At 42.7% G+C, this 19,248-nt stretch overlaps 1 protein-coding gene across 1 annotated transcript in view; it reads right to left on the reverse strand.

Annotated features, from left to right (window-relative positions):
• The window catches only part of trim71 (tripartite motif containing 71, E3 ubiquitin protein ligase), a 34,857-nt gene extending 18,254 nt beyond the window's left edge, over positions 1-16,603 (reverse strand). Inside the window, exon 1 of the mRNA XM_035183046.2 lies at positions 14,738-16,603. Within this exon, the coding sequence (XP_035038937.1) occupies positions 14,738-15,481 (744 nt within the window). The 5' untranslated portion in view covers positions 15,482-16,603. The remainder of the gene's footprint in view (positions 1-14,737) is intronic.
• Positions 16,604-19,248: the final 2,645 nt, after the last annotated feature.

Consider the following 19,248-nt stretch of genomic DNA (forward strand, 5'->3'; position numbering starts at 1 on the left):
GAAGACGCAAGGAGGGACTAGAGGCCACCAAAACTAGATCAATACCCATTCTGGACCATCACTGAACATCTGAGAATAAGGGCTGTAAAGGGACTTAACGTCAATTTCACATTTTTTAAACTATTGCTCACCATGTCTGCATTAGTTTCATGCCTGTTGAGATTTCTACTTAATATCTTAGCTTTACTTGAATTGTAACAATTTGCTTCTTTTCTGGGATTAAAGTGCAGTGTTATGTACGCTATGATACAAGGTGTGTGTGACAGATGATGAAGTACAAAGCAACACTGGTTGACAAAAGTGCCCCCATCCCTTGGGAGAAGAAGTGTAAAAGTCATTTAACCTTTGTCGAAAAAAAAAAAAAACTGAGCTTTGCTTTAAAGCCCCTGTATGAATGCTGATTGGTTGTAATGGAAGGCTAATTAAATATGCACTGGCAATCATATCCCAAAGAGACACCAGATCAATTTCCTCCAATCACAGGAGACCTGAGTGGATGGGGAGGGGCCTGCAATCAATCCATCAATAAGGGCTGTTCCCCTGGGGAGCTGCATAATCTAATGACGGACGGACACACACACACACACCTCCCCCTTTATCTGATTTCCTCCTTTCTACCCTCTCCTTAAGCTCCTCTTCGATGCTTTTCTTCTTGCCCATTTCTTGCCGTCTCTCCTTCTGCTGAGCCCTGTCACCCGCTGCAGTCTCTGAGCAGGTCTGTCCCTCAATACCCCGCTCCTCTTTTCTCCCCTCCTGTCCTATCCCACCCCATCGACATCCCCTGAATTCCAAGGAGACGGGACGCACAAAAGTGAGGAATGCAGCTGGGTTAGTGTGGAGGTTATCAGTCCAACACCGACTCCAGTAGATGGATCAGGTATTGGTGACAATAGAGCCAATCAATCTTACTAAATTCTATCTTATTGTGTTTCCACATACATACTAGGTCATGCATCAGCAGTGTGCCAGGGGACCCATTAAGGACTAATATAGCATGAACCATGCACTAAACCGTTATTTTTTTTACTAAACTGTGCTTCATAAGGTTGTTTTCATTATTTTCTGACTTAATTGGGTTTTGATTTACATTTTGTTTTAGTTGATGCAGTTGCATTGTTTTCACTGGAATTTAAATATCGGTCCAATTTGTTGCGGTTTACATTTGAATGTTAATCATCACAAATGTATTGTTTTACCAATAAAGAAGTAAAGCTTATTTGTTACATTTTGTTCTACAAAGTTAGGAGAGGAAGTGAAGCCTTGTGTTGCAGAACACATCAAATAATGTTCACAGTTAACCATCAAGTATATGTCTCAGTATCAGGACAGAATAAAATGGTGCATCACTAGTGCAGATTGCCTGAGAAGGACACAGGGCTGAGGCAGACAGGGATGAGGAACAGGCAGATTAATGGTGCGAGGGTAGGACGGATTCTAGTGGGGGCTTTATATATTTGCAGGACTAAGATTAGCAGTGTTTAGATCAAATGACGCTGCTCTAATATTGACGTTTGTATGGCAGGTGGTTCGCTATACTGTTAATTCTATATAGCAACGACAGCGGGAAAAAGGGCTCTGGACAGGAAAATGCTGACTTGCTTGCTCCTGAGCTTTGTTTAACTAAGAGGTGAGGAGCCTCGGCTAAAGCTAATGGAAAATGCAGATTTGGTTTATTACACACAATCTGCCACACATAGAACAGTGTGGCTAGTGACCTCTAATAAAATGTGCTAATTTACTCAGAGCTTGTAACAGTTGCCCTGACCAACCAACTCAGACAAAGTCAGCCATTCAATGCAGTTTAATTGCCCCTATTGGCAGCTAGTATTTATGAACAGTTAAATAAATCCCTTCATCCCTTTCCCTCTAATGCAGAATCTTCCACCAAAGCAAAGGATATATCTTTCTCAACCACTGAAGGAACTGGTACCATTCTGATCCTCACACAATTTTTAACTGTTTGCAGCATTTCTATCGAAAATGAATTTTTCTGAACCTGAGAAATTGGTTCCCAGCAGGGCCCAAAGAGGATCAGGTTTTAAAGTGCATATTCTACCTCTTGGAAAGAGACAATGAGGAAGGCAACAACGGAGAATGCATGTGAGAATTTGTAGGATTTGTCGTGAAAAGAGCCTCTGGTCTGTTAACAAATACAGCATCTCTAATAATAGTGTGTGATCCACCATCTTGCTACTGTTCTTTACTTTTTATTGTGCAACTCCCTCCATTAAAGACAAATCCTTTATTACAATGTCAAGAGCCTCAGCTAAGTTGGTTCGATTACGATTAATGAACGAATTAATCCCAATTCATTTATACACCAATAATATCGACAAGATTTTATAGGTTACTCCGAAATCAATAATATAACATGATTGTGTGATCTCATGTTTCCATTCACACGTGGAACCAAGATTAAATGAAAAACAGGATGACCAGAAGCCTGCTACTGAAAACACTGGAGTCATGTTTCATGCAACTAGATCCTATGACAAATAGCTGCATGACTTCAAATATCTTATGTACTATGTGCAGCAACTCAACAATACTTGAGGTGACACCTATCTCTACCTATCCACTCACAAATTGCACTGTCTTTTCCAAGGAGTCTTTATGGAAGGATCCTGGTCCCTCTGTATTTATCCGTTTCCCTCCTCCAAACCCCTTATTAAAAAGCAAGTCATTTATCACAACTTTTAAGTCTGAGGCCAGAGAAAAGCAAAAGAATGCATCACACATGAAACAAATTCTTAAAAAGCCAGGAGTACAGCAGCTCTGTCACACATGTGCTACTAGAAGAGACCAGGCATTTCACAGCCATGCCATGCAACGGATACGCTGGACGCCCTCACACATGAGTACACACCCAACACTTCCAGCGCGCATGTGATGCAGAAATGTGAAAAACAACTTAAGAAGATGTGAAATAGGCGTGGTGTCACGCTGACAAAGTTGTAAATTCCACAGAGAACACCCGGGAGGGAGGCTTTCAGGCAGAGTCTACTTGCCTACAGAATTGATTTATTACATATCAACATGTGGCACGCTGGAAAAATATACAATCAGAGGCACATGATGAAAAAAAAAAAGAAATAACAACAACAAAACACAGACACCGAAAGTAAATTAGAAGGTCGGTTTGAGCAGTGAGTTTTAGCTGGGACCAATATCCCACCAGCAGCTATAAAGCTCTTGGCAGCAGGGCTCAGCTGCAATGGGGGAGGCAAGTTATTGTATTTCATTAGTGCACCGGATGTTTCTCATTCTCCTTCTCTGCCCATTACGCTCCTTCATTATCCATTCACACATAGACTTACCCCCTATGTTGGGGGCTTGAAAAACTTTAAATCAAATGGATATCTTCATTTAACTTATGGACTATTTTTGTTATTGTTTTTGCTTGTTTTTGCTCCCACTTGATTTGAAAAACCTTCAAATAGAGCTGATAATCAATTAGTTGTTTAATCAATTAAAAAAGAAATGAGAGAAATCAACGACTATTATAATGATCCATTGGACGCTTTGTTTCAGATCACTTTCAATTATTTTTTAGAGTTTTGTAGAGCTTGTCCAAAGTAAAATTAAGATAACATAGTCAAAACTTTGGGTACTTGGAAAACATTAGCATTTTCACAATTTGTGACATTGTATTGTCTTAAACATATAACCAATATTGCCAAGCAATAATATGATACATTTGTTAAAGTAATGGTTAGATGCAGCCCTTCATTTAAATATAGTGTAATAATACCAATGCAGGAGACAGCCAAGAACGGAAAAGTACGAGTCATGATTTTATGTGCAGTAATGCAAGTAATTAAACAGAATTTCATGTAGCAGAGACACACAAGTAGCAAAAAGGTCAGGAACACTACACAACCAATGCAGTGATTTCAAATAGTAACATGTTTATACACATTCACACTTTAATCTAATTCAATTTGACAAACTTAAACTTGACAAGAGCAAAATACTGAAATCCTGTAGGAAATATTGCTGAAGTGAATGCATGATGGCTTTGTGCTCACACAGCAGCACACTGCAGTTAGTCCCACCCTCCCCTCTTAGATACTGGGGAACTGGGGGAGAGGGCACGAGCTCAACTAGCCAGTAAAATCACTCTGCGCAGCATTCGCTGCCTGCATGCACAGTAGAGCGGGGGAAGGGACAAGGGCCATGTAATGTCACATTGTGGTGCCAGAAAAAACAGGGCTGCTCTGGGAATTGAGTAATCACGTTCTTCAAAAGAACAAAACCTCTTTCCCCTGACAGTGAGATGCTCGGACATCTGCAGTGGTCATGTTCAAATGCCATTTCTCAGCAGTCTCCAGTAGACTCTATAGTATAGAATAGTAGAGTATATGCACTATTCTCTTGCCTGTGACGGACAAGGTATAGACTCTATTCTTCAAATGAATGGAATTTTTGTGTAGGAAGTGAAAGTAGTTTTAGATAAAAACCTAATACCAAAACTGCCTTTTCATGTATTTTTCAATTGACATGAAAAGGCCTTTTTACAATTTTTATGTTGCACAACCTTTATCAAATTGACATTTAACGTCCCGCTCTTTATCTCAAGCACTTTATGCCTACTTCGATCAGGCAGTTGTCTGGGAACAAGCTCCTGATTAAACTTACGCAGTTACACTGCTAACATGCTTACAGCCGATAATGCCTGTGTTTGTCTTTATACTCAACCAACAGCAGCAGAACATCTTCCAATGAATTTTGCTTTAATTATTATAAGGGTTGACGCAAATGCTTTAAAGCTTCTACAATTGCAACAGTAACCACAAAAATCTGTATTGTAATTACATATTTAATCATTACTATACTGTATGCATTACTATAAAAAAATGTCAATAGCCCATAATTCACTAAATTAATTTGAAACCTGATTTTAAAAACCTAGATCTTGTATTGAAATAATGTCTTCGCAAGTTCAAAAAGTGATTTACAAAATAGACAAACCCAATTAGGACATGGAGGATGAAATGTGAGAAAATTTGACTTGTATGACCACACATTCTCTGACTTAGGGTCTGACGTATTTGCTACCTGTCAGAAACAAGAAAAGTTAGAAAGGTATAGACACAGATAACTTCACACCCCAGGGACATTCCAACAAGATGAAGTCAGAGAGTTTTTCAGCCTGAACCCAACAGATAAAGAAAAGAAGTTCCTGTTGAGAAACTGACACATTTGTTTACCTTTGTGTTCTGTTGGTTAGAACATTGATCTATCCAGAGTAGGGCAGATCCACACAAACAATCATTCATACACAGAATAATGGTGTTTTGATATACATGTGTTGCAGCGATAACTGTGAAATGAATTTTGTCACTTCAATTAAGTATTGAGAGTTCAACAAACTTACTCTACAGAGACCATATTGTGGACTGAAGCAGAGCGTTGCACAGCAAAATGGATCAGTGGTCTCTGAATGAAATGCAAGTGAGGAAACTCACCTCATCATTCTACATCTGTTATAGTTATGTTTGAGAACTAGGAGCAGAGGGAGAGGTTAACAAGAGGTACTCCTCTTATGAAACGTCAAATAGACAGCACCAGCCATCGCACCAGCCCTAAGCCAGTCTGGTATGTCAAGGCTGGATAATCTGTCAAATACCCAATCCCAACATTCCCAACAATCCCAGGAGTACCATCTGCCAGACAAAGCTCCTTTTATGGGACTCACAGAAATATACTCTCATCTTTTCCAAACACCCTCCGTATCTTGTTCACATAGTTTTTCCCTCCATCACTCTCTCACTGCTATTTCCTTCCTCCGCCGCTGCTGCTGCCCCGCCCTCTCGTGGCAACCCCAGTTGGCTGTGTGCCACGGACACATCACGCACACGGACATGCCTGCCGATGTTTTGAAACTCAGCCAGATACAACAAGGGGAGGCGGTGGCTGCAAACCGACAATCTGATTGGACGGCCCCACGGCAGAGAAGAAAAACAAACCACAGTCAGCTGGCCTCCTTACCCAGCGAGCGTGTGAATGACTGTCGTGTGCTAAACACTTGAGCCGTAAAAAAAAAGAAAAGGGGAGGAGGTGTGGAAGAGAAAGGCGTAGATAACGATGAAAGGAATAAGTAGAAGAAGTGCGACAACAATAAGAAGAGGAGAAAAAAAGGGAGCAAAACGTTAAAATGAGTGAGAGCCTGGAGTAAACAAGACTGAAGCTGAAAAGCTGTGCGAGTGAAATGTGGAGCAGCTGAGACGTAACAAATGTGCATTTGTCTGTACAGTCACGAGCTTTTCTTAGTTAGTGTAACATTAGAGAACAAGCAACAACCCATATGCTTAATAACCCTCAATCCATAATAACGCTGCTCCTCTTCCTCCCTCTCTAACACGGTCTCACAAAAAGCTCTCAATGTTTTCTTTGCTCATAGAAAACAGTTTGATCCAAACACAGGACGTTAACACGCTATACGTTAGACAGATTACAAACACTCATTGTCTTGTACAAATATTTACCTTTACAGGAAATGGTCTGGTTACACAAGCAAGCCAAAATGTAGCACAACCCATAATGTGAAGTAAAGCATCTAATAAATCATAAAAATGCCTGAAACTGTGTGGATAAGCCGAAACAACTACACAATGTTTCCCAAATTAATTAATGAATGATCATTACTGGGTTATCTAGGGTCAAATTTCAATCAATCTGCTGTTAAACTTCCAGAGCATCAATCAATTATTTGATTCAGAATTGATGTTTACTGGGTGTGTTTTTTTTTAGACTGTGTGAAAGAGGGCGGTGGCACTGTGGGACAAACAAAGATGTTGTGTAAAGATGGACATGCATAGAGTGATTTAAGGCCATCCCGGATCTAAGAGAAGTAGTGATCTTTGGTCTTGGCTCAAAAACGGATTTTTATTTTTAAATCAGTTAATTTTTGTTACTTCTATCCTCCACAAGATGCCAGTTGTGATACAAGATCCACAAGTGTGATGTTTATAATACTGTGAGATATGATTTTATAACTCTATAAAACTATCAAGGCATTATCCTCCATCATGAATCAACCAACAATCATGAAGTAACCAGTAGAATACGTTCAAGGCACAAAGAAAATCTATTAGTAGTGATCGCTGCCTTGCACCCATTTGATTGAAGAATGTTTGGCTTTAGATCACTGTATTTTTCAGCTGAAGGCTATTTTCAAATATGGCTCATCCATTCATATTAATAAAGGGTCACCTTTTCCACCCAGTGCTGTTGTCTGACAGAACACTGCTTTAGTGTAAGGTATTATATAAATCGGCCAATGAACATACAGACTACAGGTCTTCAGCAGTAGGAAAAATGCAGCATGTATTAGAAAGATTTTCATATAAAAGGTATAACTTAAACTTGCAAACATAAGTTGTGTCATCTGATGAATTAGATGAAAAAAATTACCAAACTGCAGCAATCGTACCAACTGATTATTAGCATAACCCTGGTCAAATAATAGAAAACCATAAAGGGTGGACAAATCATGGCTGGAAGCCCAAAAAGGGTTGAGAGCTTTAACGATAAAAGTGTTAACAACACAATCTCACTGAGCGAGGTCAAATAATGGCCAATTAAAACCCTATTTGTGCCCTACCACCAAGTAGAAAGTGGCAGGTTCCAGCTTTTGAATGTGTTTTAAATCCCGTTGTCAAAGAGAATGTGATAGATGCCCTCTTTTCTATCCAATAAATTTATACGGCCCAAAGTCCTCAAATGGACATCAAAGCTGGGACGCACACGCACATGCACGCTCTTCCTTCAGCTACATGAAACACATTCACAACACACAGGAAACAGAAAATGCTCTCTAATTACTGGCACATGCTGCGCATTGAAACTCTGGAAGTCCAACTTCATATAATCCAACTCTGCTGGCTGTGTGGAAACACGCACACACACTAAAATCCTCTTCAGAGGATAACTACCTACAGATGGGAGATACTCATGGAAAGGAAAACGTTGCTGCCGCACACTCACACGGATACTTCCAGGAGTGATGAAATGTAATCACTTGCCCCTCAACAGCAGCAGCTGCTAAATCATGTTGAGGAGACTTTCTGCATCTATAATGTCCACCATCTCTTGACACAGGGTAGCCAGAGAGCGTTGATGAGAAAGGCAGCAGTTTGCAGAGGAAATACCCAGGGTGTGTGTGTGTGAGAGAGGGAGAAGGGGAACGGAGAACCCAGGAGGTATAAACTCAAGTTACAGGAATTCCTCTGGCCTTGTATCAGCGTCAGTGTTGGGTTAGGTTTCCTTACAAACATTCTCTGCTCGCAAGCTCCATATGGTATGGTGGGGGCACAAAGCCAACCCAGCGTGGGTCTGAAGTGATAGTGCTCCTCAGCAGAACAACAAAATAGAGCAGTAAACTTTTACAAAAGAGGGATAGAATTGTGGAAATGTGTGATAAAGTACAATACAGCTCGTCGGACCCCCACTGCAACTGAACATGTCACTGTCTTCCTCACTGCTTGACAGAAATGCTCCCTGTGGAGATGCGAGCACACTGGTGGGCCGTCAAACTGATTAGTTCAACTTCACCTCTTTCTTATAGCACGATGCATTTTAGGGGCTCATTGCCCAGCAACCACTTTCTGTCTACTCTGTCTGCTCCAGTAACCCCCACACTCACGCCCAGCCCTACTATATAAAGACCAGATTGTGTGTGTGTGTGTGTGTTGCTGGAAAGCCATGCACGTGCACAGCCAGGCATGACGCCATGGTGACAACAATTTAATCTACACAACAGAGTGACATTTGGTGGGATTATCATATCATTAGCCGCCCCTCTGATGGAGCTGCAGGGTATGTGTTTGTTGGAGAGGGACATCCCAGCAAGCAGAGGGCACATCCATTGATGTAATCCAATTTTCCATTTCAACTTCAGACACTGTTGAATCCTCTCCGACTGCCTGTGCCTCACACGACCAACAACTGACATTTATGTCGTTTAAGTAGGCCAACAAATTCACTCGTGCGCAAAAAACATATATTCTTATCAGTGTGTAGCCCACTCCCTTTACTGCCCACGGTGTCTTTTTTCCACCAGCAATCTATATGCTTCCATCACTTGGGAATAAACCACGTTCTACACTTAGTGCTTCTTTGTTCAATATATTTAAGAATGAGTTCAGTCCAGAATAACATGTTGTCTCTGTGTGCACAGAAATTCAAGCCAAAGCAAATAAACATGATATTCAATGCACAAGACAAAACCGGGTAAAGGTAAACATGACACAAAGGATTTTACATGAGCTTCCTTGTTACGAGCGTCCTGTCCCTCTTTTTCCAATAAAGCTGGAACACACAAAGTCAATTTCTGACAACTTAATTATGTCATGGTGCAAACATCTTATTTTAGCCAGAAACTGTCATCTAAAATCGTCTTATGCCGATTAACATTACAACTTGAAATTGATCTGCTCTCTGCAAACAAGTCCAGCAACATTTAGGGTTGATTAAATATTTATTTTAGCATTTGGGAAACAATGACATCACAGCTTACTTCATGCATGCCCACTGTTGCTTTGTGTTATGAACCTGCGCCATATAGAAAAAAACGTTCTACATGTTAATCTCTATAAACAGATTCTGCATGTGAATATGCAGAATTTCTAGGCGAGGGACAAGATTTTGGGCCAGACGCCTTCTGGTTTCCGTTTCTAGTTGGACCAGTCACGTTTGAGTAGGCTTTGGTTTCCCGTAGGTAATGAGTCTGTGTGGAGGGCAAGAGAGACAGAACACATCAACCACAATGCATCTGCTATTAGCACTTTAATTTCATCACCGTTTGTGTTTTATGTGGAGAAACGTTTGACTCGTGAGTAGGGCTGGGTGATCCGTAATAGAAATATAAGACATGGTTGATACAACATTGATACAACTCATTCCATCCATGTTTAACGGACAGTTTTACAGCCAATGATAATGAGAATAGCACAGCGCCAAACCAAATGTGTGGCTGGAATAGAGTAACAGCCAAGTCAGGTTAGGTTGATGCACACAGCACAGAGCGTAGGAGTAGCAGCCACCAGCAGCACACATGCTAAAGTTTTGGCCACTGCAGCTGTGCACACCAGTACATCAGGAGTGGGAGTGAGACTAAAGAGAAAATGTTAACGAAAACTCAAGCGACAGAGTTACCGAAGAAGACACCCCAACGGACACAGCCTAAGGCACAAAAGAGGCACAGATATTTGTGCAATTTAAAGTCCGACAAGAAGCAGAGTAGCTTCTCTGCTTCTTGTCGGACAATTGCAAATTGTTTCGAAAGCATGTTCCAACAAAGACAGGTAATAGCACTAATCCTTTTTACCATCTGAAGCAGAAATGACTGATATAAAAATTTAAATTAAATCCATATCCCCCAGCACTGCTCGTGAGATAAAGAAGTCAACTGTCTGACGTCTTCAAATGTGTCAAATATGTGCAAACCTATCGCTGCAGGCTGAAAAAGCAACTGCTCACCTTTCAACTACAAGCAATGAATCCACATGCGCAGCGGAAAGGCGAAGACAGAGGAGAGGAACAATGCCGATTGATGTTTTCAGGTCAGGAATGTTAGTTAATGGCATTGGCATTCTACATATGTTTCAAGAGAAATATTTTATCTTTAAGAGTTTATACAGTGTAGTGATGTTGCTGCTTTAAAGACGATTATTGCTGATCCTGTTCAAAATGTTATTCTTTAAAAAATAATAAGAACCAATAAGAGTATCAAAGAACAAGATATGGTTATTATATATTGTTTAAAATTAGATAAATGTAACATTATATGGCTACATGAGAGATAACCCACTGCCTCACAGCTGCAACATCAACATAAGCTGTCCTGAAAATAGGGGAAAGTGATTTCCGACACTCAGCATGCAAACATATGACTTATCAGATTGAAGAGCCAGATGGGGCCATGCATTCACACCAATCAGATGAAGACTACATTACTTCCAGACTATTTGTATGCTCTGGACGTGCATTTGTGGAGGCAGTGGACCAAAGAAATATGGAACGATTAATTGAACAAATCACAAACTGATTATGTGCAACTGCAAATCTGATTAACAACAGTGATGTGATAGAAAACAACTATGGCTAAAATTAGAAATGACATATTGTACTGCAACAACACTTGGAAAGGAACTAATTTTGATAAAGATCTCTCCCAGGATGAAATTAACCATTTCTTGGAGAAAGAGTCTTTGTATTCCAAACCAGTATCAAGTTTTCATTGTTATTATCATATATAATGATCATGTATGATGATAACAACAACTTAGATTTATATAAAGCCTTTCATGGTACCCATAGCCGCTTTGAAAAGTAAGGAAAATTATGAAGCAAATGACTAAAATTGAATTAAATAAATACATAGATGACAAAAATAGCAGTCAACATTCAATAGCAGTTGCAATAGGAATAGTCAATTGCAATAGCTGTCAACATAGTAACACCTCTAACAGCTCATACAACTGTTAAAGACAATATGAAAATAACATGCTTCTAAAACACCGTCTAACAAACAAACTAAGAAAGGAAACTTGAGTGTTGAGTACATTTGCACTAGACAAAAACTGGGGATTAACAGAACAAAAGCAACCAGATAAAGACACACCATGACCAAATATTAACATTCTAAAAACGTGTAAACAGGCTAAAACTGGTCTTTCTAGCAGACTCAACGGGCGGAGTGAGAATGTAAACACACGATGGACGTGGAGATGCTCAGTGCTCATAAGAAAAGAAAGAATGAGTAGTCCTCTCTTGTCATTCCCTCCCCCGGGGCTGAAGCACAGTGAGTGAGGCTATACGAGGGAAATTAAGCAGTTACTGGAAAACAGAGGCCACCTATTTACTGGCACTGGATGGGGGCTGTGCATGTGGGAGGAGACGGGGGTACTAGATAATGTATTCAAACTAAGGACAGATTATTCATGGATATCAATTAATTCTTATTTATATTCAGCACAGTTAATAACTTGATAATTAAGAGTCAGCTAATTAATGATGCTGAGAAAACAGACCTTAATTGAACATGCAACTTTCAAGAACATTTCATCACAGGATCTATTTGAAAAAAAAGGTGTTTCCTCCCACCACTACAAGCAATTCTGCTTCTTCTTGAACCAAACTCTTTGTATCTGGTTCACTCTGTGGTTCGTGTACAGAATCAGCTTTTCAGTTACCTTGACTAACACCTCATTTACATACAAGTTCCAGTTAGCACGCTTCCTCTTGCCTGGTCTGCTTTAGTGCTAAATGCCGTTTAGCTGTTCCCCACAGAAAAGATTATTTTCTATCTGTGGCAGTAGCGGCTGGGGGTGGGGACACTAGGGTCGGGTCAATGTGGGCTGATCATTGTGATTGCCCAGTGGACACAAACACTAACACGGTGCATTCTCATGCGCACCTAAATGACAATTGCACAAAAGGGGTGTAATGCCAAGGTCTGTCTGATGTTATTTCAAGTTCTGCTGGCCTGCCGAGGATGGTCCACCAGACCAACGCCGCCGGCTTTCTCCCAGTGCTCCTGAGTCTTAGCATGAGGGTAAATGTGTCTGTGAGCAGCTCTACAATGAAGCAATGGTGCAAGCTGTGCTTTCCGACATGCACTCGAGTCCAGACATTTCCCCCGAATTTTCCAGAGGGGCTACATGTAAGAACCCCTTGTAAAACAAATGTAAAAATGTCTGAGTGTGCGGAATGAAATACAGCAGGAAAAAAAATTGAATACAAATATCTCATGGAGATAAAAGGGTCCGAAGAAGTCAACTTGGAAAGACAACAAGATTCGAGAGCCTTCGTTGATAAAGGCCGACACCGGTGTCAATAGGCTGGAAACAAAAACACGATTTCTGCAGTGGAATTTAGACGTCATTTCCTGCCTCCTGCATGCGCCACACCTCGCCTGAATTTTCAGGAGATTTTCCTGTTGTTTTGAACACATCTGACCCAGACAATCTCCGGCTCCATTCTATACATGTGAAAGACAAACTCCAGAAATTGCCGGACCGAATTTTTCTGACATTTTCCAGAGTTTGTGTGAACACGGCTTAAGTTCCTGTTATTATTAGGAGTGTGGAAGCAAGAAAAAATGGCTTTGAGAGAAATATTTTAAATATGCCTAATGGCTCTCAAGGATACCCACAATGCATTTTGGTGACATGTAATATAAACAGAACTTTTGTCAGTTAACAGGTGAACTCCACACGTCATTGTTAACATAAGCCGTTTTCAGACATAACCTCTGGATACATTTTCGGGGAGAATTGGCTATGGAGTTTTCCCAGAGTTTGCCTTTCGCACATGCAAAATGCAGCGAGAGGTTTTCTGCAGAGACACGTTTACAATAGCAACAAATCCGCCGCGTTATTCAGGCGAGAAATGGAGCAGCCGGGTGCAGCAGGCAGAGGCAGGAAGTGACGTATTGACTCCGCTGCGTAGATCACGTGATCATGTTTACAGCAGCCCGAAGTAGCTTGTTTGCGTTTCCTTGCACTGCTTGCTCTTACTGTGCAACTTATTTGGCTTAAAGTTACAGAACTGGGAAGCCAGAGAGCAGATGATCCACAAGCGTAGTAGAAATGCTTGCTTCTGTTTTACAAGGGGAATCAAAACAATGGCAACTGGCCTGCTTCCCCAATGACGCCAGGCACCAGCATGCTTTTTAAGGTTCAGTTAACAATGAATGGCATCCTGCAGTGTCACATGTGTTTGACTGTGTATGTGACAACAGGTGATTAGGTGCACACACACAGCTGTAACTTAAAAGATTGATGTGTCACCCAGATCTCTTCATCTGTCATGTGAAAAAAGTAACAAAGCTCTTATTTTTCGAATAGGAATTCAACTCACATGTATGTATAGTACATGAAAATATACATTACGTTTTCTGCATTCAGCTCTTGCTTAAACCACTGACACTTGCAGATCTCTTTTTAGACAAAATATTTTTCAGGATCAGGGCCAAGAAGTGGATTCTCCTGCCTTGGGAAGATCTTCCTTCAGCTCCTCAACAGAAACCAGAAGTGGTACAAAAGTAACATTTCACGACCCCACCCCCCTACTCATGGCCATATTACTAAACCAAGAATAGGTTGGTTTCCTATTTTATAGGGCTTTGTAGTTTCACATGGACCAAACGTTGGGCCCAACTTCCAACTCGTCTCTCCCATTATCAGAGAAAAGCTAGATCTCCATAATGTGTCCTTGGATAGGACTTCTAACGGTCAGAGAAACATGTGTGCAGTTACTACATGGGCCTCTCCCTGCCCCGAATGGATGGTGTGGTACAGATTAACCAGACTGCATGCCTATAAGTGTGTGTGTGTGTGTGTGTGCGCGCGCGCGCGCAGGGTCAGTGTATGTGTAAATCCAGCTCAGCACACGTGCCTATTTGTCTCTGGGGAACTAGGTGAAGAGCCACTCAGCTCCCTTTGAACCTAAGGCCATATGGCCCCCAGTATGGTTCTATACTACACACATAATGCTATTACACTATAGGAGTGTGTATGTATGTGTGAGGGTGCACATTAAATAAAATGTGATTAAGCTAAAAAAACTACTCAACAAGGAGAGGAGGTTTAGATGCCAAACACCAACATTTGTGAAACTTATCGGATGTAAATGTGCATTTACACCCACTTTGCTTTTAACTGAGTGAAAACACACAGCGCTGCTTCTGACTTTCTACAGGGAGTGATTTTATTTGTTTTGCTCTACTCACCTCATTGTCGTGGTGTTGACAGAAGCTCATGCGGTCCTGGAAAAGGGACAGCAGGGCAAAGTTGTTCTGCAGGGACTGGGCGAGGGACACGGACACCCCTGGCTGGCCCTGGTTGCTGTTGGAGTTGACCCGGCCCAGATGGAGACTCTCTCCCAGGCGCTCAATGAAGTGGTCCTTGGTCAGCCTCACCCGCTGGTGTGCCCGCACACAGTTGTCACACAGATATTCCTGGCAGTCAAGGCAGTGGGAGGTGGCTGGGTTCTCCTCATCACAGGAGCTACACTGAGGCTCACCCAGGTGGTGTGGATGCAGCAGGCCTCCATGGGGAAGATGGAAGCCAGAGGAGCCCACACCTAGGCCTCCTCGGTGGTGATGGTGGTGGTGGCCGTTCTTGCTCTGGATCTGCTCCTCGGAGCTCACCACCACGTCCAGCAGGTTGCTGAAGAGGAAGTTGGAGGAAGGCAGGGAGTCCATGCCGGCCTCGGAGATGGACACCTTCTGGTCGCAGGTGGGGCACCGCAGCTTCAGCGGGTCCCCGGGACTGCGCTGGCCCTCGAGGCACTGCCTGCAGAAGGCGTGGAGGCAGGGCAGGACGTGGAGTCTCCTGGTGGTCTGGCTGGAGGAGGACGAGGTGTGCGAGGAGGAGGAGGAGGTAGACGAGCTGGAGGAGATGGGAGCAGAGGAGCCGCACAGCTCCTTGCAGAGCGGGCACGTCTGCAGGTCCGAGTCTGGAAACGAAGCCATCTGCAGCAGCGGTACCGAAACACGGGCTCAGTTTAAAACATGCGCAGCGACGAGACTGAGGTATTCATGTGAGGACACAGCGGCCCGTCGTGTAGAAAACAATGTGCAGATTGAGGTAGATTCATGAGGTATTAAAGTCAGCTCGAAAGTGAAAACGGTGCTAAACGACATACAGATCCCTGTCTGTATTATACAACTCTGACCTGATGCAAAGCAGGGAGGCAGCCACTTCTCCGCAGAGAGTTTTTGAGGTAACAAATAGAGAAACAGTAAGTCAGGCTGCTGAGATAGATTCGCGTGTGTAAGGCTGAAGCATCAGCCCGTCAAAGAACACCAACAATGGACGATGTCGGCGATGCTGCGGAGACAAAAGTGTCCAATTGTGCTTCGCGGAGGCTCATAAAATAAACCCGAAAGTGGAGTGACACTGGATCGGCGTCGAAGTACTGTGGGCTCCGTCTCTCCTCCCCCACCGACTCGGCAACATGACTGACGGGGCTCTGCGCCACAGAACAGCTCCCACACCACCACCGAAGTATTTTCAAATATTGGTCTCTCTACCCTCCACCTCAGGCCCGTGTTGTCTCGGTGTTCTCGTGTTGTTTGCGGTCTAGTCCACCATCGGGGCCGGGAGCTTCGGCGGCGTCGGGCGCAGCCGGCTGTCGGTAGGTGTTCGCAGCGCGAGCCTCGGACCGAGGGACCGTGAATTATTCATCAAAGCGACGGTGTGACCGCGCGCCTCGGCTCGTTAAGGCGCCAGAGACAAACACGGATGGAGCCCACACATCCGCCACCAGCCCCGGCGGGTCCACCTTGTGAAGAGGCCGCTTCCAGCGCTCCTTCTCCCCCGTCCGCACCGTCGGCTGCTCTCCCTCTCGGGCTCTCTGCGTGGAGGAATGCGCAGGGATTTCTCCTCCGGCGGCGTAGGGAGAGCAAAGATGTGCCCTACTACCGCGGAAAACTCGGTCCGGCGACCGTACGGAGCCCAACCACGTCCCTTACTGGTGGTTGTGGCCGTTGTTTACTCTCGGGTGAATCGTCAACATGAACGTGCGGTGTGCGCTGCGCGGGCTGCAGCTCCTCGAGCCGCTCTTATCCGACTGAGAGGAAAAATGGACCCACTTCCGCTCCACGGCCGCGAGAGGTGTGTGCGCCGGGCGCTCGTGCACGAGAGAGAGATAGAGGGAGGGGGTAGGGGGCGTGGTCATGTGCGCGCGACGCTCACGAGCATCAGTCAGCTCCGAGTGTCAAGGTGACAGGACAGCAGGGGCGCATCTATGGTTTTTCTAAATCAGGGGCCACCATTTATCACAGAGGGGCCCCATTACATGTCCAACCTCCACGCCAAACTTATATTCTTCTTCTTTATTCGGTTGATTGGCAGGTGGCAACCTACGTCAAGGTGCATTACCGCCATCTACTGGATCTACTTATTTTTGTCCATTTGTCCAATCCTTCGGTTGTTTGGCTTACTGGTCGGTGGCAACCAACGTCAAGGTGCATTAACACCATCTACTGTGTTGGTGCACCGTTCCTGGAGGTACTGCAATACTATGTTGATGCCCCATACTCCAACTTCAACGCCGCTGCCATCCACTATATCCCGTCAATAAACCTTCTCCTCATTCAGTACGGTGCACATTTAAGTCGTTCCTTGTTTACCGTTAGCTCGAAGCCAGACATCATTGAATATGCTATGAAAATTGTTCCTTGTTCAAGCACATTTTAAAAGCTTTAAATTTGATCTTTTTTTAATAAATCGTGATATATTTACCAAAATTAGTAAGTAGTCTATACGCATGTTTTATAAACCTGGGTAAAATGCACCACAAAAGGCAAATGACCCCGTTTCCTTGCCATTAGAGGAGTTTGCCAGTCTGTTTCTTTACCCTGGTTCATGTTAGACATTGCAAACCTCTGAAATATCGAACTGTATCTGAGTAACTAGGGGAAATAATGGAGAATTGGAGTTTTACAGCTTTCAGTTTATATTTTACTGAATCTATATAGTCATATCAAAGGTTCTCAAATCTCAGCCAAGGACCCCCTACAAGATAGAAAATATTCTAGGGACCACCCTCATGTATGTCAATCAATCAATCTGACATTATTTGTATAACTCACATTCAGAAATCCCACTTTGCCTCATAGGGTTTAATTAAGTGCGACATGCTCTGCCTTTAATCCTTGACTAGAGTGAAAAAAACATTTGAACTGGGGGTTAGAGGGCTAGGGAGAAATCTAATGTAAATGAAGAGTTGTCTCAATGTTACAAAGTGTTTAAACAAAAGAAAAAGTCTAAAAGGAGATGAAGGGAGCAGCCCTGAAGATTGCACTGATAGAGGTATTGCCAGTACATGAGAAGTAATTAATTTGCCCTTTTTTACGCTTCTATTTAGTTATGTGAGGGAACAAGAGAAATATGTCAGAAAGATGCAATATGTAGAATAAAAGAAATCAACACAGAATACCTATTATATCATGATCATTTTTATGGATGAATCTGGAAACCTTTTAGGGCCCCCCCCCGGCAGTGGGTCAGAGTCCCCAGAGACCCTCACTTGCGAACCACTGGCCTATATAATGTCATAATTTGACAAACACTCACATTTGAGTAATAGAAATCAGATGTGTCATTTGAAGCAAGGCAGCAAAGGTTAGTCATTTATCAAAATAGTTGATCATCTAAGAGACACATCTAATAACCACCTTTAATGGATAAAAAGAAAAGAAAAAACATTGAACAAATCAAGTCTCCTCTGTTTAGGTAGATTATAACAGAAATAAATGTTATATTAATGATGCTACATGTCTAGGTCAGTAACAGAAACCCATCCTACACAAGCACAGGCATATATGCAAGCAATTAGTGGAGCAGATTTTCTTTTCCTACAAAAAGGTCAGAACAAACCGTAGGGCTACATCATATGAGGACACATCACTTGACACAGGTCATAAATGTTATGCCGTTTATCCTGGAGTGAAATGAAAGAACAACAGCAGCTCAGACTAAATAGATGGTGAGTTGATTTACAGCAACCTCACGAGGTGATTAGAGAAAGCACGGGCAGCAAAAACATTAAAAAAAAGGGATGGATGGCTGGAAAGCATGCCAGAGGTTATGATGACACATCAAAGAAAGAAAACCTTTCTCCCCCAGACAGAATCATCCATTAAGCATGATAGAGTTCACACAGGTCTCACATACATTTGATGAATCCCCATGATGCTGTCCACAGAATCATTACGGCTCAACTACTGTTGTGGATCTTTTCATCATATTCCTTCTTTTTTTTCACACTTTTTATTGATTTTTCACTAAACCCACCATGTTTTTGCAGAATATACTAGAGATGAAAGTATAGACAAATGTATACAAGCATGGGTCAGCTGCATCAGTCAAGTAGGATATCTGATCTTCTCAAGTTTTAGAAAATGCAAGGAGTCTCTAACCCATCTCGCAGAGTGAGGAGGTGCATGGTCCCTCCAGGAGAGGAGAATGAGACGTCTGTCAATCAAGGAGGTAAATGCTACAATTGCAGAAGCCTCGTCTTTGAGGGAGCGAGTTTCAGGGGATAAACCGAAAAGGGCACTAATGGGAATGGGGGTGATGTTTTTTTGAACGAACTTAGTATAGGCGCTGGAAATGCTGGCCCAAAATGTGCAAAGTTTGGGACAGGACCAATGTATATGATGTACTGGCTGACCTTGGCAGCGAGGGCATGAAGGGTCTACGTTAGGGAACATTTTTACCAATCTCGCCTTGG

The sequence above is a fragment of the Hippoglossus stenolepis genome, chromosome 17 (genome assembly GCF_022539355.2).
Source record: "Hippoglossus stenolepis isolate QCI-W04-F060 chromosome 17, HSTE1.2, whole genome shotgun sequence".
NCBI classification, from domain to species: Eukaryota; Metazoa; Chordata; class Actinopteri; order Pleuronectiformes; family Pleuronectidae; genus Hippoglossus; species Hippoglossus stenolepis.